General features: G+C 48.0%; 1 protein-coding gene across 1 annotated transcript; it reads right to left on the bottom strand.

Moving 5' to 3' along the window:
• Positions 1 to 27,290, bottom strand: Ywhag (tyrosine 3-monooxygenase/tryptophan 5-monooxygenase activation protein gamma). Its single transcript, XM_052167977.1, has 2 exons — positions 26,979 to 27,290; positions 1 to 3,261 (listed from the first exon to the last, which is right to left on the bottom strand). The coding sequence occupies exons 1-2, from the start codon at positions 27,063 to 27,065 to the stop codon at positions 2,605 to 2,607; spliced, it is 744 nt and encodes a 247-aa protein (XP_052023937.1). The 5' UTR covers positions 27,066 to 27,290; the 3' UTR covers positions 1 to 2,604.
• Positions 27,291 to 27,567: the final 277 nt, after the last annotated feature.

Here is a 27,567-nt window from a genome sequence, read left to right as displayed (position 1 = left end):
TCAGATCTGTAAGTTTATTTTGCTCAATGTACGACGGCTACATAATGACTCACATTCATGAATATTCCATCACTGAGGAAACTGCTAAGAATGGTCCGTGTGCGAAATAATTCCTTAGCGAAACACGGAGTTGGGGGGAAAAAAATCACTTGATTAGACCTTAAAAATAGTTTCACTGCATAACATGACGAGAAAGCACAGAGGCGCGTTCAGAGAACGTCCGTGGCGTTCTCCTACACTGTAATAGTTATAATTTCACCATGACAAACACCAGACATTAAGAGTAAGCTAATACTGGTGTTTCTTTTGTCCCCTCCCCCCTGAAAAACAAAATATAGAACTGCATGTCACTATAGCAACATCCAAAACAGATCAATTTGTTACAATCACTATTTGGTAAAGCAAACTTTACCCCTGAAAGGAAAAACTTAAATTAAAAAAAAAAAGTTTAAAAAAAAATTGAAGTCTTAAGTTTTTTGTCATAGGAATACATAACACCTACAGTGTAAGTTAATAAATGTCAAGCTACCGCATAGAAATACAACACCAGCATGCACAATACTGTATCAATAGGATGGAGCAGCAACCGCGCGGCACTGCAGACAGCATCAGAGGCAGGTGCGCTTCTCAACAGTAAGTGAAGGAGGAGTGGTCCGAGCTCACGCCGGGCCTGCCGCTCTCCCTCTTCAGATCTACCCTCACATGATTTTTCTAGAATACAGCAAAGGTCAAGGCTGAAATGTAAAGAGAAACTAGGTTTTGCGATTCCAGTAGGGTCTTTCCAAACAGTACAAGCGGGACAGGGTCATGCTCACTGTGGACATGGAGACAAACCGGGCGAAGCCCCACTGACCCTTCTGTCCATGGCTCTGGTGGCCAAGCCCCCTCCACTACGGTCTCCGTGGGTCCCTGTTAGTGGGCACTTGCGCACTAGCTGAGGAGGGGCCTCTGCAGAAGGGCATGCTAGCAGGGATGTGCAGAGGGGCCACGCACCAGCATCCTGTGAAGTTACTCAGCTTACGTGGGAGCTGGGTTTCAGTAAAAGACAAAGTGGCTGCTAGGCCTTTGAAGACAAGCAAAGCAAGTTTGGGGTGCTTCTCGTCTTGGGAACCCGAGACTAGGGTTCTCCAGAAGACATAAACTGCACACTCTGCATGCAACAGGGCATGTTTATGGAAAGGTTTATCCACAGAGAGAATGAGGGACCTAGGACTGGGACGGACCATGTAGGACATAGCAGCATAGCTTCCTTCAATGTCACATGTGCAGTGACCTCACGAGAGAGAAGCCAATCTCAACAACGACGATTTCACTCAAAAAGGAAAACTAGGAAAGCGTAGGTCAGGGTGAGCAGGGCCTCCGGCCGAACCTTGGCCCCTCCACTGAGCCCTTGGGAAAGGAGGAGTGCTGGGGGACCGGAGGGCAGGGACAACTGGCTCAGGGACTAGGCTCCCTCGAGTGACCTGCCTCTTCCTATGGTTTCCTGTTGGCTCAGCTGCTGGCACCGGATCTCCACGTCTCGGTGATAACCTCCCACCCCTTACGGTCCAGCCCACCGCCCCGGGACCTGCATGCTGCTGGCACAAGGTGCAGGCTAGACCCAGGTGCTGACGTTCAACAGGCAGCGACACTGGGGCGGAGCCCTGGCTGCTGAGCGCAGGAGTCTCTGATAAATGACATACAGACCTGAATTTTCTCCGTGTTGTGTGTGTGTGTGTGTGTGTGTGTCTTAACGGTTTCTAGTTCTGTGATGGGCTTACCTTAAAGTGTAAAGAAGAACCAAAAAGAAAGTATTCCCCACAGCCCCTGCCAAGCACCCATCAACCGAAACCTAACGGGAAGCTCTGACTCTCCCTCCCCACGTTAAGAGCTGACGAGCAGCCAGACCAACCTGGACACAGATGTAAAACCGACCTGACAAAGGAACTCAGACCCCAGGGTTTGGTGTCATGTATGGCTGTCACGTAGAAATACTGTAAACTGGAATTTAGTGTCAACACTGCCAACCCGCCAGACTTCCAAAATACAGGGCCATGCCTTCCGCTCTAAGCCTGTCCAGTTGGGTAATTTATAACTTCTCTGGTATACACCCTAGGGAAAGAAAGAGGGAGAGAAAGAGAGAAAAAAAAAAGCACAGCCACAGAGAGAAAAGAGCCACGGAGCTGAAGGAGAGAGAGAGAAAGAGAGAGAGAGAGAGAGAGAGAGAGAGAGAGAGAGAGAGAGAGAGCGCAGACACAAGAATCCTTACTGGAACCACAGAGCGCACTGAATGAGGGCCATCCACCTCCGGTTTTTCTTCTTAGAACCCTACCATCTAGCAATAAGTTAAACTAAAGGCAGACAGCTCCACTTGCACAAGCCTGCACAACAGTCCGGATGCCTGTGTGAGGCTGCTACTCCGATACCAGCATAGCTAGCCTGACTTTCCACTAGTGGTATTTTGGCAAAAATGTCAAAGAGGCAATCAAAGACAGGACAGTCGTGGGTTTCTCCCTGGGAAGGTCAGCCCTCCCTTTCCCCTCCCCCACCCGACCCCCAACTCATGGGAAAAAAATAAAGACTGCAGTAGTAGCATCAGCGTGCGCTGCCAGTCCACCTGGGGCCTTAGTTGTTGCCTTCGCCGCCGTCGTCATCTTGCTGGTCGCTCGTCCAGAGCGTTAGGTTGTCTCGGAGCAGCTGCATGATCAGCGTGGAGTCCTTGTAGGAGTCCTCGTTCAGAGTGTCGAGCTCGGCGATGGCATCATCGAAGGCGGTCTTGGCCAGGTGGCACGCTTGCTCCGGGGCGTTCTGGATCTCATAGTAGAAAACGGAGTAGTTAAGCGCCAGGCCCAGCCGGATGGGGTGGGTGGGCTGCATGTGCTCCTTGCTGATCTCGTGGGCTTCGCTGTAAGCCTTCTCAGATGACTCCACCACGGTCGCCCTTTTCTCCCCGGTGGCCACCTCTGCCAGGTAGCGGTAATAGTCCCCTTTCATCTTCAGGTAGAAGACCTTGCTCTCGTACTGGGTCTCGCTGCAGTTCTTGATCAGGTAGTTGTCCAGCAGGCTCAGCACGTCCTGGCACACGGCCTCCAGCTCCTTCTCGATCTTCTCGCGGTAGGCTCGGACCATCTCTATCTTCTTCTCGTTGCCATCCGCGGACGTCTTCTGCTCGATGCTGCTGATGACCCTCCAGGAGGAGCGGCGAGCCCCAACCACGTTCTTGTAGGCCACCGACAGGAGGTTCCGTTCCTCGTTGGACAGTGGTTCGTTCAGCTCAGTCACCTGGAGGGGGAAGGACCGAGAGCCGTTACGACGGACGATAATGGGAGAAAAGTCTTCACACCAACACACAGCAGGCCGGTCAGCAGGCAGAGACAGACTGCGCTCTGCCTCGGGGGAAGGGAGCAGCGCAGGTGGCCTCTGCTGTAACAAGCACCATTGCCCTCCACGGAGGGACAAGTCAATTCCTCTCATGTAACATGGACACCTAGCAATTTTAGCACAAGCTGGCTATGTTCTCAGGAAGGGAGCAAGCCTCAACCTGACCAGTGAGTGCCCTGGTTTGAGTCATGGCCCCTCTGGGAAAGAATGAGTCACCCATAAGTTGACTTTTGAACAAAAAGGAAGTTTTCTTCTCCTATGCTAACAACAAACAGATGACACACCACAGAAAGGAAGCTGACACTGGGCGATTGAGCCAGGCAGGCTGGCTCAGAGGGTGAAGCCGCCTACTGTAAAAGCCTTAACGCAGGTTTGACCCTGCGATCTACAGTGGCCAGAGCTGATTCAAGTTGCCCCTGACCTCCATGTACCATATAAATAAATCCAATACACATAAATATAAGTAAGTGGAATAAAGAATCTTAAAATGGGACTGGAAAAGCCAGGTTGGTGGAGCACACCCTTAACCCTCATACCTGAGAAGCCGAGGCAGGCAATCTGTGAGTTTGAGAGCACTGGCTGCTCTTACAGAGGACCTGGGGGTCACTTCCTAGCACCCACATGGTGGCTCACAGCCATCTATAACTACGAGTCCAGGAATCTAAAGCCCTCTTCTGGCCTCTGCAGGTACCAGGCACATGTGGTGCACAGACATGTAGGTAATCTTAGCGGACTAGGGAAACACCACTCAGGTGCTACAACACTTCCCAGGGCTGGGGCTGCAGCTCAACAGTAGAGGACTATCTTTACATGCTAGCTTCCAACCTGCAGCACTGGGATAAACAAGGGACAAGTATGGCAGCCACTTAGTGCTGGAGATGGAGCCCAGGGCCTCCCAGGCTTCCCAGGACTTACTCAGCCTACACTTTTACACCACCCAAGACCACGAGCCCAGAGTTGGTACCATCCACAGTGGGCTGGGCCTCACCTCCTCTCCCACATCACTAATCAAGAAAAAACACCTCCACACAACACAGCCTTGCCCACAGCTTGGGTCAAGTTGATGAGGAAAAAAAAAACAAAAAAACAACCCCCCAAAACAAACAACCACGCCCTGGCCTTAAACTCTCAGCTTCCTTTCTCCAGGCTCTGCGCTGGCGGACTGTTAAGTGTGGCCCCACTCTTGCGGAGTCCTGAGGCCTTTTCAGTCTGTACAAAAACCCCAGAAGACAAGAGCCTGTTGGGTGACCTCTGGGCTATGGCTGCTGTGTCTGTGTGGCCCCACCATTACTTTTTAGGTGATCTTAGGGAACAAACCCAGGGCCTCTGGCATGACAGCCTACCCTCTACCCACTGCCATATTCCAACTGACTAAAAAAAAAAAACAGTTTTCTGCATATTCCTGGGTATCTTTAGGTGTTTGACAAGATCTCACTACAATACAATCCTGGCTGGCCTAGACCCCGCCCTCCTGCCCACCTGCCCTCCTCTGGCATGGTGGGCCTTAAGGCTTGAGCCACTGTGGAGTGCTTCCTTCATGACGGAGTTGGACAGATGTCCAGTCCTCAGCACCAGCACTCCCCAGGAAGCCTTGCCCTCCTCTTCAACAACCACCTCCAAGGCTATCTTTCTAACAGTGTCTGACCCACCCTCCCTCCTTAACTCTTTCCATTCCTTCCAGAACCTCAACAGCAGCCTGCAGAGAGCTAACTCCGGATGGCCACGCAGGCCAGTTCACTGGTCTCGGGAGAAACTAAAGCCCTGCTGTGGTGCAACCCAATCCCCTTCTCAGATGCCAGAGAGCTCGAGTGCCTGCGGCCATGGAGATCTAGTTCTGGCCTTTGCCCTAAATCATGCTGTCCTTATTTCAAGAGCTGGGCGCTATTTAAAGCTGCGGTGACCTCATCAGCACACTACACCCGACGGCTCTGCTCTGGCTGCAGAACGCAGGAACAGCAGTGGGTGCTCGTGGAGAGAAAGTTTGTCTCCTTGTGGCCAACTGCACCATGGAGGTTGTGTAAGGCAACAGCAACCTTTAGCTAGAGTAACTCAGCCACATCTGGAACATTCCATGTTCTCTGCCAGTGAAAACTAAGTTAGAGGGGAAACCCTTAAGCTTTAAGTCTGCCCAAAGAAAGGAGCCAGGTGGGCAGAGCCACCGTCTGAACCACTAGGGGCAAAGAACGGAGGACAGAATGTCCAAGGTTAGCATGAGCAACAGCAGGTTAAGGACCAGCCTGGAAACTTGGAGGAACCCTGTACCAACATAAAAAATCTTAAGTGAAGCCGGGCAGTGGTGGCGCCCGCCTTTAATCCCAGCACTTGGGAGGCAGAGGTAGGCGGATTTCTGAGTTCGAGGCCAGTCTGGTCTACAGAGTGAGTTCCAGGGCTACACAGAGAAACCCTGTCTTGAAACAAACGAACAAACAAACAAAAAAGAAAGAAAGAAAGAAAGAAAAGAAAAAATCTTAAGTCAAGAGGCTGGAGAGATGGCTCAGTGGTTAAGAGCACTGACTGCTCTTCTGGAGGTCCTGAATTCAAATCCCAGCGACCACATGGTGGCTCACAACCATCTGTAATGAGATCTGATGGCTTCTTCTGGGGTGTCTGAAGACAGCTATAGTGCACTTACATATAATAAATAAATCTTCTAAAAAAAAAGACAAGTCAACTGGGCATGGTAGGCACACACAACTGGGCACACTCCTTTAATCCCAGCACTGGGAAGGCAGAAGCAGGGGGAGCTCTGAGTTCCAGACCATCTCCGTCTACTGTGTGAGTTCCTGGACGGAGCTACAGAGAAACCCTGGCTCAAATAGACAAAACAAAACAATACCCAAGAGGATCTCTTTGAGTTCAAGGACAGCTAGGTTTATAAATTACACTTCGGACAAACAGCTCCAGAGATCCTGCTGCAGTCCTGGAACAACTGACTCAGGCTGGTTCCCAGATCCCATACAACAGTTCGACCTTCTACAGCTTCAGTTTCAATTATGCCACAGCCCCAAGCCCGTGTACAGACACACACTTAAACCCTGGATCCGATTTCTAATTGCATACATCCGAGTGCTGATGTGCTCAGAGGCCAGAAGGCTTCAGGTCCTCTGGGGCTGGAGTTACAGGCAGCTGTGAGCCACCCCATGGGAGGGCAGGGACCAAACCAAGGGCTTCTGCCAGCGCAGCAAAGTCCAACCACCCAGCCACCTCCAAGCCCTTAAATATTTTCACTTACGTTATGTGTACAGTAGTGTTACATGGATGTACATAAACTATGTGTGTGCAGTGCCTGAAGGTGCCAGAGCAAACTTCTGGACCTGGAGTTACAGACGACTGGTAGCTGCTGTGTGGATGCTGAGAACTGAACCTGGGTCCCCTGCAAGAGAATGTCCAGTACCAATTCCCCCTTTAAAATATTTTTCTATTTTAAAAATTGTTTATTCATTTGGGATGTATGGTGCTTTCATAATTTTAAAGTCCCAGGGTCTTAAGTCCAGATCCTTAGGCTTGGAGGAGGATAGCCTTCCTAGCTGAGCCATCCATCTGACCCAAAAGGATTTTGGTACTTATTTTAAAGTTGGGAAAAATCTAGTAGTGTTCAAAATGCCGATTCATCATGGGACATACAAAGCCTGCCACTCGAGGAGGAAGCAACATCAACACTGAATTGTTATCAATCTCTCCATCTTTTTGGGGTGAGGGAGAGCACAGCACCTCAATCTGCGGCCTTGGACGGACTGCAACTCAGAGATCTGTCTGGCTCTGCCTCTGGGTATTAGGTGCCCACCACCACGCAACGCCCTATTGTCAATCATGTGACCCTGATCGCAGACCATCTGCTCTGTACCTAGAAAATTAGCAAGTGTAAATCCCCGTCCTTCAGAGCTGTGTTCTGCTTTAGAACTAAGCCGGTGGAGACAGAGCAGAGACTGTATAGAGTGCTGGCCTAGGCTCATGGGAAGGCTGAGTGGGTGGGGTGGGGGAATGACCTTTCCCAACTCCTCCCTCAAGCTGAAGTTTCTATCAGTGAGGGAAAGACATCAGAAATAGTATCAGTAGTGCCCACGACCTTAAGCCCTGGAGTATTGGGTCAGTCAGCACACACCTGCAGTGCTGACACTCAGCCTGGGCCACCAATCAGCCCCAAGCCCATCAATGTGACAGTTTCACAAAGTCAAGAGTAAGGGCACTCATGGTGGCACACGCCCTTATCCCAGCACAAGAGGACTTCTGAGCTTTTGAGCCCAGCCTGCTCCACCTAGTGAGACATGCTCACTCTCTTTCTCTCAAAAAACCAACAAACAAACAAACAAAAAAAACCCATTAAGGCTGAAGAGGTGGCTCAGTGGTTAAGAGCACTGGCTGTTCTTCCAGAGGATCTGAGTTCAATTCCCACACCCACATGGCAGATCACAACTGCCTGTAACTCCCTTTAGTCTCCCTTTATACATATAAAATCAAACCACAAAGTAGTTTCCATGGGAGGGGAGAAAAAAAAAAAAGACTAACTCCTGATCCTCTGGCCTACACTGCCCCAAAGCCCTGCTAAATCCGATTCATTTTTTAATGACTTATTTTTATTTTATGTGCACTGGTGTTTTTTTACATGTTTGTGTACATGAGAGTCACATCCCTGAACTATCACAGTTAAGGCCTGGGTTTGAATGCCCTAATAGCACACACTGAGTGCCCCTGTGAGAATGTATGAGACAGAGGCAAGGGGATCAGGAGTCCCTAGTCATCCAAGGATACCAGCGGCTATGTGTCTGAGAGGAAGCAGGGAGGGAAAGGGATCTCTATCCTGCACCATCTTTTGGGTAAAAGTTACAAAGTAACAATTGTAGTGGTAAATAATAATCAGCCCGACAGTCAGATAACATTGGCAATCCCTATGAAGAAAGAAGTGAGGCAATTAAGTCACAAAGGGAACAGCAGCAGTCTCAGGGACAGGCCCTGTGTGGAGCTATCTCAGTAAACACGGATGCTTTTACAAATTCTACACAGCACCACGAGGGAGCCCTAAAGTGTAAGGCTGTGTGGTCCAGACATGACGATGGCAGAGTGCTAGGGCGCACACCTGCAACCCTTGCACTACAAGAGCCTGTCCTCCAAAACTTCAGATGTAGCAACGCAGGTTCGAGAAACACAAACATGACTCTGCTGAGGTAGTGAGAGCCTCTGCTTGCGTTGAGGCAAGGAGCACACGGACTCTGCTCAGTTTTGCTTTAAATCTTGATCAGGAGTTGAAAATACCATCACATAAAATGGCTAAGAAGCCATGAAAAAACAGATGCAGTGACTACCGCACAGTGGGAGCAGAAGAAACAGGCATACACGTCTAAGGAATGCAACAGAACGCGCCTGCTGCTTGGGCCACGTAGTAAGCCACCGCGGAATTAACCAGTGCTAGTTGGTTACAATTATTTGTGTATCCAAAGGCAGCCCATACTTACTAAATAATAAACTAAAACTTAATGTGATTTGCTGCATAACTGAAGAACCTTAAACCCAAATGGCACCTATGCAGAGAGGGTTAACAGACATGCTTGCCCACGGCTATCTTTAGAAAGCCTGTCTTTAAGGCTGACCTGACCCTTGGCTGGCATTTGGGCACTTGAATCTTGAGGAGGCTTTTCCCACTCCCCCCACCACCACCTAGTAAGAACCGTTAGTCTTTGCAGACTGCATGGTTCAGGCTCCCTGTGCATCCTGGGCGCTGGGACAGCAGCCCCCACCCCCACCCAAGGTCTTTAGACGACTACCCTGGTGGGCACTGGTCTTTCACTTGTCTGGCTGCATCAGACATCACCCCATGCCATGTCCTTGGCAGCCATGCCCGGCCTTTCCTCTGCAGACTGGGCCTTGCCAACTTCCATCATGATCAGTCTCAGCCTCGAGCGGACTGGCCTTGACAAATCAGGGAATCCAAGGATAGCCTAGGGAACCCCCAACACAAGCTTATCCTAGAAATCTTGAGGCAACACACCCTTTAAAACCTGAAAAGCTAGCACCCAGTAGCCTAAGGCAGGAAGGTCACAGGCTGGACACTAAGCCCCTGTCTCAAGCAGTGTGATGAGGGCGCTCGTGCTTAGAGGGACAACACTGACAGGACATCTGCACTCAGCCCTCAGCCTCACTGCACAACACGAGGACACGGATATTCTGTGTGACGGATCCTGGGCTCAGTCTTGAGGAGTGTTGTGTGTCCTCCCCCCATCCCCCCATCCCTCCATCCCCCCCTTCTGTTGTTGTCTAAGGCAGAATGCCACGTAGCCCAGGCTGTCCCCCAATCTCCACTTCCCAAAGTGCTAATGAGGGTGGGCCACCAGGCTTGGCTCAGAAAGCCTGAAAGAAAAACAGCCTGGGAAGCTTAGCGTTTCCAGCTGGACAGTGACAGTAGACCCGGGCTTTGCTAACAGCCATCGTGCTGGTTAACACAGGGCAAAAGGGAACCATCCCAGGATGCCAGAAGACGTCCTTGGCATGTTCAGGGCCAAGGTCAGTCTCAGAGGGGATAAAACTGGGCTGGAACTCAGGGCTTTGTAACAGTCACCAAGTTCTTTCTACAGCTACCCTGTAAAATGGGCAAGTAAATAAACTCACTTTACAGGCGTGACCCAAGTGAGAAGATGTCTTTCCTTAGTCCCAGCACCCATAGAGCAGCACAGGAATCAAAGCCACATACTCCCCGCCCCAAGGACTAAGAATTCCAGCTGGGCAGTAGTGGCACATGCCTGTAATCCCAGCACTCTGGGAGGCAGAGGCAGGTGGATTTCTTTTTTTTATTTCTTTTTAAATTTATTCATTTTATGTAAATACACTGTAGCTGTCTTCAGACACTCCAGAAGAGGGTGTCAGTTCTCATTACGGATGGTTTGTGAGCCACCATGTGGTTGCTGGGATTTGAACTCAGGACCTTTGGAAGAGCAGTTGGTGCTCTTAACCACTGAGCCATCTCTCCAGCCCTGGCAGGCGGATTTCTGAGTTCGAGGCCAGCCTGGTCTACAGAGTGAGTTCCAGGACAGCCAGGGCTACACAGAGAAAGCCTGTCTTGAAAAAAAAAATTCCAAGGATCAAAGCAGGCATGGTGACATATTCCTGTAATCCCAGGAGGCAGGGCAATCAGTTCCAAACCACCATAGGACAAGTTCCTGTCTCAAAGATTTTCTTCTAAGTGGACAGAGATAATTTAAAGTATTCACTGTTCTTGCAGAGAACTAAATTTGGTTTCCAGCAGACACCAGGAAGCTCAGAACCATCTGTAACTCCAGCTTTGGAGGATCCAACTCCCTCTTCTGGCCTCCAAGGGCTCCTGGATCAATCTATGAGGTTCACGTTAAACTCAAGCACATGCAGCCATTCTTTTAAAAGAATGTGTGGAGCTATCCCACATTTGGGGCCTCACAGAGATTATAGATAGCTATGTGCCTGGGTTCACAGATTCTCCTAACTTTAGAGTCAGAAATGGTCTGCTCACTCAATCATAATTCTTCTGAGCCTGCAGATAGTTATTTATGACACAGTACTGTTGTTCCTAAATGATAGAGCTGGGGTCAGCAGCACAGCCTGTAACCCCAGCACGTGGGAGCACAAAAGCAGAAGGTGCAGGTACTCAACATTAGCCTGGGCTACATGAGACTATCTCAAAACAACACAGCGGGTAGATCTCTGCATTCGAGGCCAGCCTGATCTGGAGTGAGTTCCAGGGCAGTCAGGGTTACATAAAGAAGTCCTGTCTCAAAACCGGAGGCAGTGGCAGGTCCCTTAGACACGCCATGTGGGTATTGGGAACTGACTCCCTATGGCAGCAGGGAGCTGCTTCCTTAGGAGATTCAGGTAACAGGTTCGGTTTGCAGGGTGGAAGAAGCTGATGTTATTTTATGTGTGGGTGTTTTCTCTGCATATGTTTGTGGATCCACATGTGTGCAGTTCCTGTAGAGGCCAGTAGAGGGCGTCAGATTTGATGTCCTCGACCACCCTCTGGGTTATGGAACTGGAACCTTTAGCCCCAAGCAATAAATCTTAAAAAAAAAAAAAAAAAAAAAAAAAAAAAAAACCAACCGGGCTTCCACAGCACCTGCATTTTGTGTTCATGCGGACATGTATAATGGAGGCTGGGGTCAAGACAACTCTGAATGTCTTTCGCTGTCCTCTTCCAATTTCTGAGGTTATCTCACTGAACCTAAACCTCACCAAGGGGGCAAGCCCGCCAGAAAGTTCCAGAGAGCCACCTGTCACTGCTAGGGCTAGGATTACAGACAGGTGCCAAGTGTGTGTTTATCTGGGTCCTAAGAACTCTCTCCAGCCTCGGGAAGAGGCCATGCACGGGTGTTCCCTCCCCCCTACCTACCAATGCAGAGGACACTGAAGACCAGCAGTTTCTCAGTAGAGACACGCCCAAAGGTCTGTGCTGTAGGAGGAATTATTACTTTAAGCTAAAGGCCCCCCGGGACATAACCTGGTTCCCATCACTGAAAGCTCTCTGCTCTGCAGCTGTAGGCCTTTGGACAACTCCATCTTTCAGATTAGTGCCCCACTGTGACCAGTTTGCTCCAGTGACTCGCTAGTCAATCAGCATCTTTTAGGCACTGTCAATATTTGTGAACTGACTGAATCTACACACTGGACGACCCCAGCCAGCGTTTATGAAGATGGCTGGGAGCCCATCCCTTTCCTTCCAGGTGCAGTACCTTCCCTCAAGACATGGAATCTGGGACTAGAGAGATGTCTCAGCAGTTAGGAGCAGCAGGTAGCTTTCACACAGACCCAGGCTCCATTTCCATAACCCAGAGGGCAGTCACAATCATCAGCAAATCTGACACCCCTTCTGGCCTCTACAAGATCTGCACACACGGGGTCCTCAAACATATGCAGATAAAACACCCACAAAAAATAACACTTATTTAAAGTAGATGGAGTGGGGAGGGGAAGACAGTGTCTTCTACCCTGTGACCGGAACCCTGTTTAGCTGAACCACCTGGAGCTCCTAAGAAGTAGCTCCCTGCTACCTTGCTGAGAAGCCCCCCTAGCCTGGAGAGAGAACCCAGCCTAGATGAGGCCGCCCACACCAACTACTCTCAACAGTGAACACAAGTCCAAACATGTCAAGTGCGTTCTTCCAAAAATTAGGTAAACTTAAGTCGGTTAAAATGTCCTTAAGTAGCCGGGCGGTGGTGGCGCACGCCTGTAATCCCAGCACTCTGGGAGGCAGAGGCAGGCAGATTTCTGAGTTCGAGGCCAGCCTGGTCTACAGAGTGAGTTCCAGGACAGCCAGGACTATATAGAGAAACCCTGTCTCGAAAAAAACAAAAAACAAACACAAAAATGTCCTTAAGCACAGCTGCACTGAGTCATAACCCCCTGTCCCCTCCTCTTAACTGCAGTCCCCTCTGCAGCAGCCTGTGTCTTACGGTCTCGTGTATGGTCAAGAGTAACAGTGAAGCCGGGCGGTGGTGGCGCATGCCTGTAATCCCAGCACTCTGGGAGGCAGAGGCAGGTAGATTTCTGAGTTCGAGGCCAGCCTGGTCTACAAAGTGAGTTACAGAGAAACCCTGTCTCAAAAAAACCAAATCCAAAAAAAAAAAAGAGTAACAGTGAACTCTTATGGTCTCGTGTATGGTCAAGAGTAACAGTGAACTCTTGACCCTCCAGCTTCCACCTCTCAGTACTTAAGTTACAGGTAGGGCCGCCAGGCCAAGCTCTCCCGCAAGGTTTAGACAAGAGAGAATGACACTAGGGTTCGAGCAGCTGCAGCCTGCAGTGGCCCTTCCTTACCAACCTTTCAGAGGAATGTGACCCCCAGTACCCCACACACCCTTCTTCCTCTAAGAGCTCCCAGTCACTCTTTCCGGCCTCCACAGTACATGTGCACACAAATCATCAGGAGAACTATCCAAGCCACTCAACACTGACCTCCACACACACATCCTCCCAATTAAAATACTCCAAATTCAGTGGGTAACCTGATGACTGACCCCAGGACTCAGGGGGAAAGGGAAAACCCACTCCTGCTCCATGGCGCGCTCTCTCTCATGCTAGGGATACAGTGCCACGCTATCAAACAAAACTAAGGAAACCGAAGCCGTTGGGAGCCGTCTACGGTACCAGCATGTCATTCTTCCTGTGCTCTCTGTCCACACACCAGCCTTGCAAACACTCTTATGTGCACCTGAAGGCCAGAAGCGGACATCAGAGACACACTACAGATAGTTGTGAGCCACGACCTCTGGAAGAGAAGCCACTGCTCTTAAGCACTGAGCCATCATATTATATTTTAACTCACTGTAGCCCAGATAAGGTGCCAGGGTGGCAAAGCTTCTAGCCACGGACTCTGTTCTTCCCCCTGGCTAGTGTGATTTCCTGGTCTTTGTCAGCACACTCTGGTCTGCCTTGTTCCAGCCCCTCTAACTATCAGCTCCCACCACCCAGCCAATACTTCCAGCTATCATGTGAAAAGATACTGAGCTCAGGTCTCAGACCAGCCTGGACACTAGTGAATCCTACCAATGTGAGAGGGTCTTGGGCTCAAAACCAGAACTGCATACATGGGCTCGAGATGGACGGAGTCCAGATGACAGACGGCTTCTACAGAATGTAAGGGCATGGTGGAGCATGATTATTATCTCAGCTCCCAGAGTTGGAGGCACCCTTGATTACAGTAAGTTCAAAGCCAGCCTGAGCTACATGAGGCATACAGGACATGAACCCACATGCAGCCCCTGGCCTACTCTTCCAGCCCTGGTGTTTATCGCCTTAGCGATGAATACTTTTAGACTTTGCACTGCCCTGGCTAGGGGCCTTTCACAAAGTCACCTAAGTGTTCTTCAGACCTAGCACATGGTGACTGGATCCTTGCCATCTTCCCTCTTTCTCAGGCACTCTACCCTGTAGACCAGACTAGCCTCAAAGAGACCTACCTGCTTCTGCCTCCTGAGTGATGAGATTAAAGGCGTGTGCCACCAGTGCCTGGCTTCATTTATACTTCAAATGGCTGTCTTGGATGGTTGTAAACTAAAAATGTCAACTCAACTCTCCTGCCTCAGCTTCCTGAATGCTGAGATTACATGAACTTGCGTCACCAGACTCCTCTTCCATCTAAATAACTTAATAGCTAAACAACAAGAACCTCCCTTGTAAGCAGGTATTAATAACTTTAGACTGCTCGGGCCTGGAGGATTCCCTGGATGCTATCTATGTATAATTATAACTAAATTGTTTAAAACTTCCTGGTGAGAAAAAATAGAAACAAGTTCTATCCCTCCCCCTTAGACAGTCCATAAACCCCCAAAATGCTTTATCATCCATATAAACAATATACACATACCCATAGAAATGCATGTTTTCTCTCCCTCCGTCCCTCTCTCTCTCATGCTTACACAAGTCAGGACGATCCCCGACCTAATATCCTCCTTTCCTTCTACCCTGTGTGAACCAGAGCCGATTTGATTTTACCTGAAGTGTGGTCCCTTCATTTTTTTCCCACTGCATATATTAGGTTAGGCTGGCGTGAATTTCTAGGGATCCTCTTTCCGCCTCGCCTTAAGAGCACTGGGGTCACGAACAGATGCTGCCACACCAAGTTTTTTGGTGTCTAATTCTGAACCCAAGCCTCTCCCTTCTGAACCATCTCTCCAGCCTATCTGTTGTTTTTTAAAACCAGAACTTGATGAGTGGTGGTAGTACTCACCTTTGATCCTAGCACTTGGGAGGCAGAGTGGATCTCTGAGTTTTCAGGCCAGCCTGGTCTAAAAGGCAAGTTCCAGGACAGCCAGGGCTACACAGAGAAACTCATCTTGAAATAAAACAAACACACATAAAAGACCAGGACTCCCTGACTAGGTTACCCAGGCTGGCCTTGACCCATGAACTCAAGTTCAAGTAATCCTTTTACACTGACCCTCTGAGGAGCTAAACTGTGGCTTGTAACACCACACCTGACTACAATGGCGACATTTCTGGTAGACAAATAGATTCCACTTTCTTCCTGGAAGAACTTCTTTCCAGTGTGATGCTTCCACTTTATCTCCAGAACTGATAGCAAAACAACCATACTTAGTGCCTCATACTAAAACTCAAAACAGCTCTTGAGTTAAATGATATTTAAAACATTGAATCACAGTCAATGATAGTTAAAAGTAAATAAATAAGTAAATAAATAAATAAATGTGTGAGAAAGCATCTGCAATGAAATATCTATCAACATTAACAAACACTGTCAGGTAAGGCAGCACGATGCTATGATCCCCAACATTTGGTAGTCTGGAATAGAAGACTTTCGGCCATCCAAGGCTAACCTAGGAAGAAAAACACAAGCCCCGTGTGTTGCCTCTAGCCCGAAATGACTGAAATCACACCAGGCGGGACAGATAGAAACTCAAGGTCAACGTGGTCTACAGGGACTTCCACCCACAGCGATGCAGGGAAAAAAAGGTCAGCAACATGGCCGCTCATGGAACCACATACCAAGACCTAGGTAAAGAACGTCAACAAACTCAACCTTTCTTCTGTTGTTGTTCTGAGACAGGGTTTCTCTGTGTAGCCCTGGCTGGGCTTAAACTCAGAGATCTGCCAGCCTCTGGCCCCACCTCTGCCTCCCAGGTGCTAGGATTAAAGGTGTGCAGAGTCACCGCCACAACCTGGATAAAATGTGAATCTTAATATGTTTACTGTATGTTTTTCCTTTACTGTAAAACTGTCAAAAAATACTACATAATAATTACAGTAGTAACTACACACGCGATGTCAGTCATTTGTGGAAATATTTAAGTGGCCAGTTCTCATGGTGGGAGGGAAATGATTTAGGTAGCTCACAGGAGCAAAGAGCTTTTAGAGCCCAGAAGACTGGGATTGGCAGCTTGTGCCACCACACCCTGCTGCCTATTGAAAGGGAAAATTGTTTACAACAACGGGAGATGGCTCAGTGGGCAAAGGGACTGCAGCACACACGTGATAATCTGAGTCCCGACTTGTAGCACACACATGAAGACACATATGACAGCATACGCCATGAATGCCAACAGGAAGGAAGAGACCGACAAAGTTCTAGGGCTTTCCGTCCAATCAATCTAGCCCATCAGGCTCAGTAGGAAAGCCTGTCTGAGTAAACAACACCACAGACAGGTATGTGTCCAGAAGAAGGCTTAGAGGGCAATGGAGCCGGCCGGCAAGCCTTCAAAAAGACTGGACTTGGATCCCGGAACCCACCCAGTAGAAGTCAACCAATTGTAGTTGTAAGTTGTCTAATACCATTTTCTGTACCACGTACTCCACACACACAGAATAGAATTAAAGTAGGAATAATATGGTAGAAAAAATGATAATGAAGAGCAATCGAAGACTCCAGAGCTTCAGCCTCTGTACACTAATGCTGTGGCAGACCTGCGTGGGCCTCATCCAGCTGCCCCTGTGAGTTAAAAATGTTAACAGAGGGTGGAGTTGGTAAAGGCACTTGCCACCAAGCCTGAGGACCTGAGTTCAATCCCACCGGACCCATGTGATGGAAGTAGTGAGCACATTCCTGAAAATTGTCCTCTGACCTCCTCCCCACCTTCTACCCACCCCCACCCCGAGACAGACAGACAGACAGACAGACACACACACACACAAGCTAGGAAGACAACAGTGCCTAACAAAAAACACAGAATGGAGTTAATATACACAGTCTCCAAGAATTGGGTGGGAGCTAGTCTATCAGAGTTTAAAAAACAGAATTACTCCTTTAAAAAAAAAAAAGGCAGCAAGCCAGGCATGGTGGTGCATGATTTTAATACCAGTTCTCAGGATGCTGAGGCATGAAGATCTGAGTCCAAGACTATCCTGGTCTACAGAGTACAGAGTGCATTTCAAGACAGTCAAGGCTACATAGTAAGACCCTGTCTTAAAAGCAAAAGAAGAACAGCAGGAAGAACAGAGACAGGCGCCTCCATGCAGAGCAGAGCTCACGCACCTACCCACCCACCTGCTGGACACTTGGTGCCACCATCCCCACCCACTCCCCACCCAGGTCCCCTGTGCCAGTAGAAGTGAGGGTTAAGCTTTTTAATGGGGGGGGGGGGGATATAAATTATCACCATCTGGATTTAATGCCCTAAGGGGAAAAAGCCTCTACACTTTGAAGCTGCTATATCTGAATGTATACTGCTGATAATTTGAGCATCTGTGGCAAATAAGGGGTAATCTTAAGTAGTCAAAAAGTCATCTTCCAAAATGGCAAATCCCCAAAGGGGGCCAGGAAAGTAGCAAAGTATTTAGACTCAAATTGCCAAAATGCTGTAAAGTGGAGAGCTACTGAGTGTGTGTGTGTGTGTGTGTGTGTGTGTGTGTGTGTGTGAGAGAGAGAGAGAGAGAGAGAGAGAGACTACCCTAAGAAAGGAATGGGGACACAGTAAAAGACAAAGAGAAAAGGGGGAGGGGCTTCAATGTCCCACATACACTGTCATCCAGGTTCCCCTCTACAGTCACCTGATTTATTTCTGACACTGAATGCTGAATGCAGGGTCTCATTAGGCAAGCCTCCATAACTGAGCTACAACCCCACCCCTTTTTAGTCCCACACAAGGACTTATTTCTCTAGACTGACCCTGAGATCCTCCTAGTGCTGCCTTAGTGCTGGAGTATAGGCATGTGCCACTACACCTGGCCTCTAAAACTTCAGGAACATGTGGAGGTCAAAGGACAATTTGTGAGAGGCAGTCCTCTCCTTCCTCCATGTGGGTTCTAGGGATTGATGAAATCTGCCAGGCGTGTACACAAGTGGCCTTACTGAGCCATCTGGCCAGCCCTCCAAAACAGATGAAAGCCAAACCCCCAACAGGCTTGGGAATGAATGCCTACAACCCGAGACGAAGATAGAAGCAGAGGATGAGGAGTTGCAGCTCATCATTGGTTTCAGTGTTCAAGTCCCTGGCCAGCCTGAGCTACATGAACTTCAAATAGAACATTTCATTAATACTGAGTCTTAAAAATTGCTGGTTGTAAAAAAAAAAAAAAAAAAAAAAAAAAAATTGCTGGTTGTGGTGATGTAACGCTTTAATCCTAGTGCTCAGAGGCAGGTGGATCTCTGAATTCAAGGCTAGTCTGATCTACAGAGTTCCAAGACAGCCAAAGCTACAAAGAGGGACTCTGTCTCAAGTAAAACAAGAGAACTATTACTAAGTCTACAACCAACCTGAACACACGTGATCCAAGTGGCTAAGCAGCCTCAGATCTGGACAAAACAGGAACTGCATACTTTGTGTGTGTGCAACACACATGTGCTTATACACACATGCACACACAATTATTTCCCCAGGACTTACACTTGGAGGCTCTCTATGTGAATAATAAGTCATATTTGTCTTTTTAAAAATTTTACTTGGGCTGGAGAGGTGGCTCAGCAGTTAAGACACCGACTGTTCTTCCAGAAGTCCTGAGTTCAATTCCCAGCAACCACATGGTGGCTCACAACCATCTGATGCCCTCTTTAAGATTGTATAGCATACAGCTATAGAATAGATATATTCGTTTTTAAAAAAGACATATAATTTAAAAAAATATACTTAAACATGTGTATGTGTGCAGGTACCCATGGAGACCAGAGGAGGATAGGGTGCAGAATCCCCAGGAGCTGGAGTCACTGGCACTGCGAGCTGCATGACTGGGGATACAAGTGTCCTTGGTGAGTCCTGAGTGCTCTAACCACTGAGCCATTTGTACAGTGCCCATACTTACACCTTTTTTTTTTTGGTTTTTTCGAGACAGGATTTCTCTGAGTAGCCCTGGCTGTCCTTGAACTCAGGCTGGCCTTGAAATGAGAAATCCTCCTGCCTCTGCCTCCCAAGTGCTGGGATTATAGGCATGCGGGACCACCACCCGGCCCATGCTTGCAGTCTTAAGTCTATCATCCCAGAACTCAAAAAGGCTGCGCTACATACTCCTATCTTGTCACTAAGGGAGAAAGGTATTCAGGGCCAGTGAGATAGCTCAGAATAAAGGTGCCTGCTACAAGAGTTTGATCTCTGAGAGCTCCAGTGTAAGGAGACAACCAACTCCCGTGTTTTTCTCTGACCTGAACAGTCTCAATATAAACTAATCATGATATAAGAAACATAGAAAAAGAAATGTATTCACAGTGGTTTCACACATAAAATTAAGGCAGCAGCCTAGACACTACATTAAAGGGGGGCCAAGGTTGAAGTGCAAGGGGTGAGCTCTTGCCTGGCACATGGGAAACTCTACCTTCAAACCCTGCAAAAAGGGAAAAGACCTAAGCAGGTGGTGGTGCAAGCATTTAGATCCAGAAGTCCGGAGGCAGTGACAAATGGATCTATGAGTTCAAGGCCAGTCTGCTGTTTAAAAAGACCTGAATTTGGTTCCTACCATGCATGTCAGGTGCCTCACAACTGCCTGCGATTCTCACTATAGAAGACCCACGTTTTCTACAGGTACTGCACTCACAAGCACAAATCCACACACAGATACACACATGTACACATAATTCAATGAGGTTAACAGGGTGCCTATATGCTCTGGAGAGAGGATGCCTGACAAGTTTGGGGCCAGCCTCAGCAGCACAGGGAGTCTTTAAGTGGAGCTCATTGGCAGAGTCCACAAGTGAACACATAAAACTGAGCTCACCTTCTGGCAAGAAGACACCAAAAGAAGACACCAGAAGAAGACACCAAAATAATGATGTTCATACCTTCTAAAGATATGTTCTGCTGGGCTCTACAGAGAAACCCTGTCTCGAAAAACCAAAAAAAAAAAAAAAAAAAAAGATATGTTCTACAGTGCAGGCTGAGGGTGCAGCTGAGTTCATAGAGGGCCCGCTTGGCATGCAGAAGCTCCGGATCCTAGTCCTAGGACTATAAAACCAGCCATGGTTGTACAATCCACTAATGCCAGAGCCTGGGTAGTAGAGGCAGGAGAATCAGAAGTTTAGGATCATGAAGTCAGTCTGGCTTCATGAGACATCTCCAAATAAATGCCGGAAACAGGGCTGGAAAGACACCTCAGCTGCTTGTATGAGCTCCCAGCATCCACGTCAGATGGCGCAAAACCACCTGAGATGCAGGAATAAATCTTTAAAATCATCATCTATATATCTATCCTGGTCTGCTCAAGTGTTACCTGTAATCCCAGTGCTAGAAAACCAGAAGCAGGAGGGCCAGGTGTTCAAGACCGTCCTGGGGTTACTTGGTGAGTACTTGCCAGTCTGGCCTACATGAGACCATGTCTACATGGGGGGGGAGGGGGAGACAATGCTTTTTCCTTTTTACCAATTAACAGGCAAAGCTAATGCTCCGTGTACACTGGAAGCATTCTATGCCAGCCAAATGCTGGTGGCAATCTGCTTACCTTCCGCCAGCTCCTTCTTCCCAAGACTTCCCAAGTGGTGATGTCTGTAATCCCAACTGCGCTACAGAGTGGGTATCATGCAAGACACTCAGCAAGTACCTGCCTCAATAAACTACCCACCCAACCACCCACCCACCCACCCAATCTAGACAGCTACTGCCTAGCCTATTACTTCCTTGCAAACATAACAGGAAAAAGAAAAAAGGCCAGGCTTGGTGACGCCCAGCAGTACAGTAAGCTTTTAATGCCAGAACTCAGGAGGCACAAGGCCAGCATGGTCTACACAGCAAGCTCCAGGTCAGCCAGGACTGTATGGTCCTGTCCTTAAAAAAAAAAAAAATTGGGGGTTTGACCTTGGTGGCACAGATCATAATCCTAGTTCAACTACAACTTCAAGCAAGGCCTGCTGATAACATATTGTTGAGAACTTGCCTCAAAAGCGAGAGGATTGAGCATGTATCTCAGTTGTAGCACATGCACGGCTCACAGAACCTAGGTTCAATTCCCCAGCATGGCAAATAAGAAAAAGGTATTTAGTTAGAGTATACATGCAAGTGATGTTTAAAGTCTACATTTGTTGCTTTTATAAAATCACCGGATATTCTGAGTGCAATGAGACAGACAGGCCAGGCCTCCAGAGACCTGAGGATCCTGAGTCCAAGGCCAGTCTTCACTGCAATGCATTCCAATAAGCATAGGCACACGCACACACCAGGAGGCTGGAAACTACAGATTCAGAACCCATTGGTTCTGGCCTCTGTGGACACCTGAGCTCACATGCACATACCCACACACATATAAATAAGTAAAATAAAATCTTTTTTTAAAAAGCCAACCAGATGATAGTTTCATAACCAAATGATAACTGATACCTAAAATGGAATTTGAGGGAAAAGAAAAAACAATAACTACCACTACTAAAGGAAAGCCCACAAGGCAGCTGTATATAGCTTACAGCCTAAAATGGTGGACAAGACGGCACCTCCATAGAGACCAGAGCACATCTAGTAAGGGAGGACCACAGCATGCAGGGGTTTATGTGAACAGAAGTACTAGGCAGTGCAGGACACCTCTAATCCTATCACCCATTTGAGGGCAACCTTGGCTCCACAGTGAGACCCTGTCTCAAAACTTTAAAAAAAAAAAAAAAAAACTATTAATTAAGCAGAGAGCTGGAGATGTAGCCCAGCGCTTGCCTAGCACTTGAGAGCTGGAACAAGGGGATCAAAACTGCAAGATCACCCTCAGCTACATAACTTTAAAGCCAGCCTGGGCTACATGAGACCCTGTCTGAACTAATTAAAAAGAGGGGCCAGAAAGATGCTTGGCAACTGAGAGCAATGCTGCTCCCTCACTGGACCTGGGTTGGTTCCCAGCACCTAGGTGACTCTAACTCCTGCCCCAGGGCGTCTGACGCCCTCTTTTGACATTCCTAAGCACTGCATGTACCTGGTACAACTTACATGCAAGCAAACCTGACACATTAAAAATAAATCCTTTCTTTCCATGTTGCTCACAAAACTGGTAGGAATACAGAATCAGGTGCCCGGTGAGATAGCGGGTTGTGGGCGGTAGAGCTGCAGGCGAGGAGAGGAGAAACTCTCCTGAGCCCACGGCCACAGGAATGGGTTGTAACCAAGACACACTCCCGATCCCCCAACTACAGCTCAGCAGGCTCAGCCACTGCCTGGGGAGTGGCTCGGGAGGGCCCTACTACAGCACAGTGGGGACTCATTCACAAGTCCAACTTGGGCTGGTAGAACACCTGTGGTGTCCTCACCACCTCCCAAGGCTAACTGTTTGCTAGCATTTCAGATGAATTGCTGGTTTGTTTAGGTGAACATCATATGGCTTTTAAGAACTGTGAGTTTTTTAGTGGAAATACAAGCCTAGCTAAAAGCTAGGTCCCTTCCTCTGCTCTAAGAAAGAGTCAGATTTCAAAAATAAAGAACAAAGGACAACCAATTACCAGGGACTGGAGGTGGTGGTGAGCACATTCCAGAGTAGGTTTTCTCATTCTGAAACCCAGCAAACTGCAGTCCAGACCTGCATGCTCTGAATAAAGGCCTTGCCTCAGGCCTTAAACCTCCCTTTGGGCTGGTTTAAGTAGTCCTGTATGTTCCTGCCACTACCTCCCAAGCCATACCCAGCCTTCCTTTTTGAACTGGAGACAACGGCTGCTTAAGGAGGGATGAAACAGCAAGTGTCATTAGGTTGTGAGTATTCAGTTCTCTTACTGAACTGGGCTAAGTGAATGTGCTGACTTTTATCTTTAAAAAAAACAAAACACCTGGGTATGATGCATCTGTCCTGTAATTCTGGCACTGGGCAGACAAGGGCTGAAACAGGTGGCTCTAAGTTCAAGGCCAGTGTGGTCTACAGAGAACCTGTCTCAAAAAAGGAAAAACAAAACCTAACATAATTTTCTTCTTTCTCAATAACACAGAATTAGTCATCAAAAATGACAGTCCGTGAAGTATTAGACATGGACTCCAGCTGCTGGGGTCTGCCTTTAATCAGAATATAATGGTAGCATACATATTTAACTACATCCTTTATCTCAAAGAATTCAGGAAGCATGAGAATTTTTTTCCCAATTACTTGGTGGGGGGGGGGGGTTGGAAAAGTACTTAGGGGCTGGTGAGATGGCTCAGCAGGTAAAGAAGCTTGTAGGCAAGCCTCAGGATCTGAGTTCAAGTCCCCAGACCTACATGGTAGAAAGAGAACTGATTCCTGCAAGTTGTCCTCTGGCTTACACACATACGGCTGGCAATTCTTTGAGAGAGAAAGGAAAAAAGTAATTTAATCTTCATGTCGGCACTGTAAAGAATAACATGAGAAACAAAGTTAAATGCAGTCTCCACTCCAGGATGCCTAGACCACATGACTGAGAACAGTTGGCAGCTCGACCTCAGAAGAACAGCAAAGGGGTTATCACTCCATTAGGACAATGGCTATCGATTGGGCTCCTGAAGAACTCGCAGAGATTAAGGGTTTTAAAACCCACTGATCCCACCAGGAAGGCCTGTTTGTGTAACTAGGGCAGACTTTTGCTACATGACCCCTCTAGCTCAAGGTAAGTGACTAGTCCAGAACCTGCCCTTCCCCCCAGGAGGCAAGTACCAGTGGCCCACTCAGGATAGTAAGTTCTCAAGAGGCCACTGAAAGCCAAAGATAGACTAGCCCTGTGGTCTCCCCCTCACCCGAGACCCTCAGCAGAAGCCTGAAATTGCAGCTAATCCCACTGTATATCTCATACATACCTGTGATAAATTTAATCTCTAAAACAGGCACAGAAAAAGTAAGAGCTGATAAGAAAACAGAACAATTATAACAACAGACTGATAGAGAGGTTGAGGACTTTTATTATGTTTTCATCATTTTGGATGGTTGACTGGCCAAAGCAAGTGAGATGACAGAACCTGAATGAATATGTGGATGAAGGAGGGCTCTGAGGTCATCTGTCAGGGTGGACCCATCTGGGTACTCTCTCTCTCTCTTTTTTTTTTTTTGGTTTTTGGAGTCAGGGTTTCTCTGCAGCCCTGGCTGTCCTGGAACTCACTCTGTAGACCGGGCTGGCCTTGAACTCAGAAATCCGCCTGCCTCTGCCTACCAAGTGCTGGGATTAAAGGCGTGCACCACCTCCCATTTAGGAATACTGCCCAATCACACTCTCTGTCCTATTCACCCACATACATGGCTGTGCACGGTTTCCCACCACAGTATTCCCAGAATAATTTCCCTAGATAGAACTAAACCTAATTCCCTTCATCACTGAAGGCTCAGTTTACAGGAGAGCTCAACTTGGGTGGTAATGAAGTTTCTTTCTTCATGCTAAGTTCTGGAATTGGCTGTTCCAATTTTTCTGGTGCTGAGACCTGAACTCAGAACTCACACACTCAGGCAGTTGGATGAGCTGCCACGCTGAGGAACCAACCCTTTCAGTTAAGACTTGGGTGAAAATTCACAGTGAGAAGTAGATTCTTCAAAACCACAGAAAATAAGTTTGAGAAAACTAAAAAAAAAGAGAGAAAAAAAAAGAGCCTTATCTTTATTTTAAAAATTGTTCTTCCTTCCAAAGCACTGTCAGTTATAACACAACCTCCCCCACGTTTAGATAGAAAATACTGTACTGGGTTCTTCTTCCCTAACAGCGGCTGCTGGTGGCCGGCGGGAAGCCATTAGTCTTCAAGGTTTTTATGAAAACCTGCTTCGTTGAGATAACCTTAAATGCACACCCCGCCTCTTCCCTATGACCACAGAGACATTTTTACTTAGAAATCCATTCATTTCCTCAATGCTGGGATTTGAAATAAGGGAGAATGCTTAAAAACATAAAAGTATCTTATCAACTTGTGTCACTGGGAGTTTAAGGTGAATGGGCCAGTTAGACGTCACTGCCCATTTCTAAAAGAAAAGAAAATCTGTTTTATTTTGGGGGCCAAAGCCCATGTGGTAGAGGTGAAGTGCTCGATGTCACCTGGCTTATCAGCTCATTCCTGCATTACCTTGGACAAATGCCATCTGAAAACTCCCTACCAGCCCTTAGGTGCATTGCAGCCTCTGTGTCATTGTGTGTGACATCACTGGGTTGCTATGGATATAGGTGCGAGGTCACTCGCTCTCCTGTGGAACTAGAAATAAGGGAAAATTAGAATCTAGATATTACAAATTGAAGACATTTCCAACATTAGTGACCTATTGGAAGTCCGACTCGTGTATCCTTTAATTGTTTCTCTGTTATAAAAAAAGGCAACTGTAACAACACACTAATACAACAGTATTTCTGATTTTAAAACTAATTATTTTTTTATAAAACGGAAAACATCTGTAGCTCATTTAACTAGGGAAGGACAAGCACCTAGTCTTTTGTAAAAACCAAGAAAAAATCATTTAAAATTAACTAATCTCTCTCTACTGTTTCATTTGAAAGGTTTACCAGGGAAGGAGCTCTCCAGCACCCACTTCACACCAGAGATGCATTTAACAACCTTTGTTACATAAGGTAGAAGTTAGATATTAAGAGAGTGGAAAACCCAATTATTAATTTTTGGAAACCATAATATTAATTTTTCTACTGACTTTTGCAATATTCAGGACTCCCCCCCCCCCTTGCTGGCAAACTGGCCCCCAGCTCATTAATAAATTGAGAGTAACTGACAAAATGGTGTAATTAGTTAGGATTTTGCATCTCAGACAAAAATGCGACAGTATTTTCTTCTCGTTAGAATGATGCATTAAGTCAGGAAAAAGAAGCCTCAGATACATTAAAGAAAAAAAATTAAAAAAAAAAAGACTTTTTCCCTTTTAAAATAACTCCTCCCAGCCTCCACCCAGTCTAGGCTCTCTGCAATATGACAAATGCAGAATCTTCTGGAATGACTTGATACTGCCTCCCACCACCGCTTTGTTTGCAGTATCAGATCAGACAGAATATTTTTTTACACTTAAACGAATTTCTGCAGACTCGTGCCTACAATTAAAAGAGAAACTGCATGTCTCAGTCAGTTAACATGCAAAGGCATTATATTTAACCCCTTGAAATGGAAAATAAAATGAAAAATGAAGATGCCGTATAGAGGGCCATGAATGGGAATGCCGGCGACACACGGATCCCTCCCTTCCTTACAGACTTGCTTTGGGTAATGGTTAAAATGAAGCCTTTTGTTAAAAAAGGTGAACAAGGTGGTTTCGATTTTACATCATTGAGGCTGGATTGGTTTTTTCTCTTCCCCCCCCCCCTTTTTTGGGGTGGGGGATCTACATTTTTTCTTCATGAAATGTCTCTATAAAGAATTTGTCAGTGGGGAAGATGGTGGGGGGGGGGCTGATGGAGTGGGGAGGCGGCAAACTGGGAGACCTGCTGAGTGAATGGGGAAGGCGCCGCCCAGACACCAGGGAGAGAAAGAGGAACCGCATCCATGCGGTCCCCCCGCCCCCACGCCTAAGCTGGGAGGAGGGGAAGTGGGGCACAAAGGATGCGCACGGCCCCCAACTCAGGTCTCTGGACATTCAGGGTCACAGAGAGATTCCCCCACCCCACAGCAGAGACCAGCCACGCAAGACCCCGCCCCAGCCCCGAACTCGGAGAGGCTGGGAAAGAGGCCGCGTCACCACTCGGGTGCATGAGCCACTTACTAGGACCCATTCCCAATCCCTCCAAGGAGTGAGATGGAGAGGTGACCCTATAGTCGTGACAAGATGGCCCTGAGCATGCCTTCCACGCGGAGGAACGCGGTGTCGGGAGAGGTTGGGGCGAGGCAGGGGGGAGGGGAGGAGACACTCACGTTCTTCATGGCCGCGGCCATATCGTCGTAGCGCTCCGCCTGCTCGGCCAGCCGGGCTTTCTGCACCAGTTGCTCGCGGTCCACCATCTTCACGGGGCTGAAGAGGGTCGGCTGGAGAGAAGGATCCCGAAGACCGCCTTGAAGGGCTTTAGGAAAAGAGTGGAGCGGCTTGGAGCTCGTGTGTCGGAAGGACCGACCCACGAAGCAAGCTGCTGAAGCGAGGACGAGAAGGAGGCGGCACGAGCTGCGACCGCGGGACCCGGCGCAAGGAGGCTGCGGCTCCAATGCGTGCCGCGGGCGGACAACCCCCTGCGGTCCCGCCCACACGAGTGACGTCAAAGTCACCTCCCACTCGCGCATGCGCGCGCCCCGCCCGGTCCCACCCGGTCCTTCATTTACTGGGCTTCTCCCCTACTGGAACATTCGCAATAACTCCTCGCGATTTTCTCAGCGAATATCCAGTTCTCCACTACTCCATAATGTGCCCCTTTCTTCACTGTAAATCCTCAGCTTCGTCAAACCCACCTCACCTTGCCCCTCCTGTGTCCCCCTCTTTTTTTTTTTTTTTTTTTTTTTTTTTTTTTTTTTT

This window comes from Apodemus sylvaticus, chromosome 22, assembly GCF_947179515.1.
Source record: "Apodemus sylvaticus chromosome 22, mApoSyl1.1, whole genome shotgun sequence".
Lineage (NCBI taxonomy): Eukaryota > Metazoa > Chordata > Mammalia > Rodentia > Muridae > Apodemus > Apodemus sylvaticus.
Note: the sequence above shows the minus strand (reverse complement) of the source record. Positions and strands in the feature narration are given on the sequence as shown.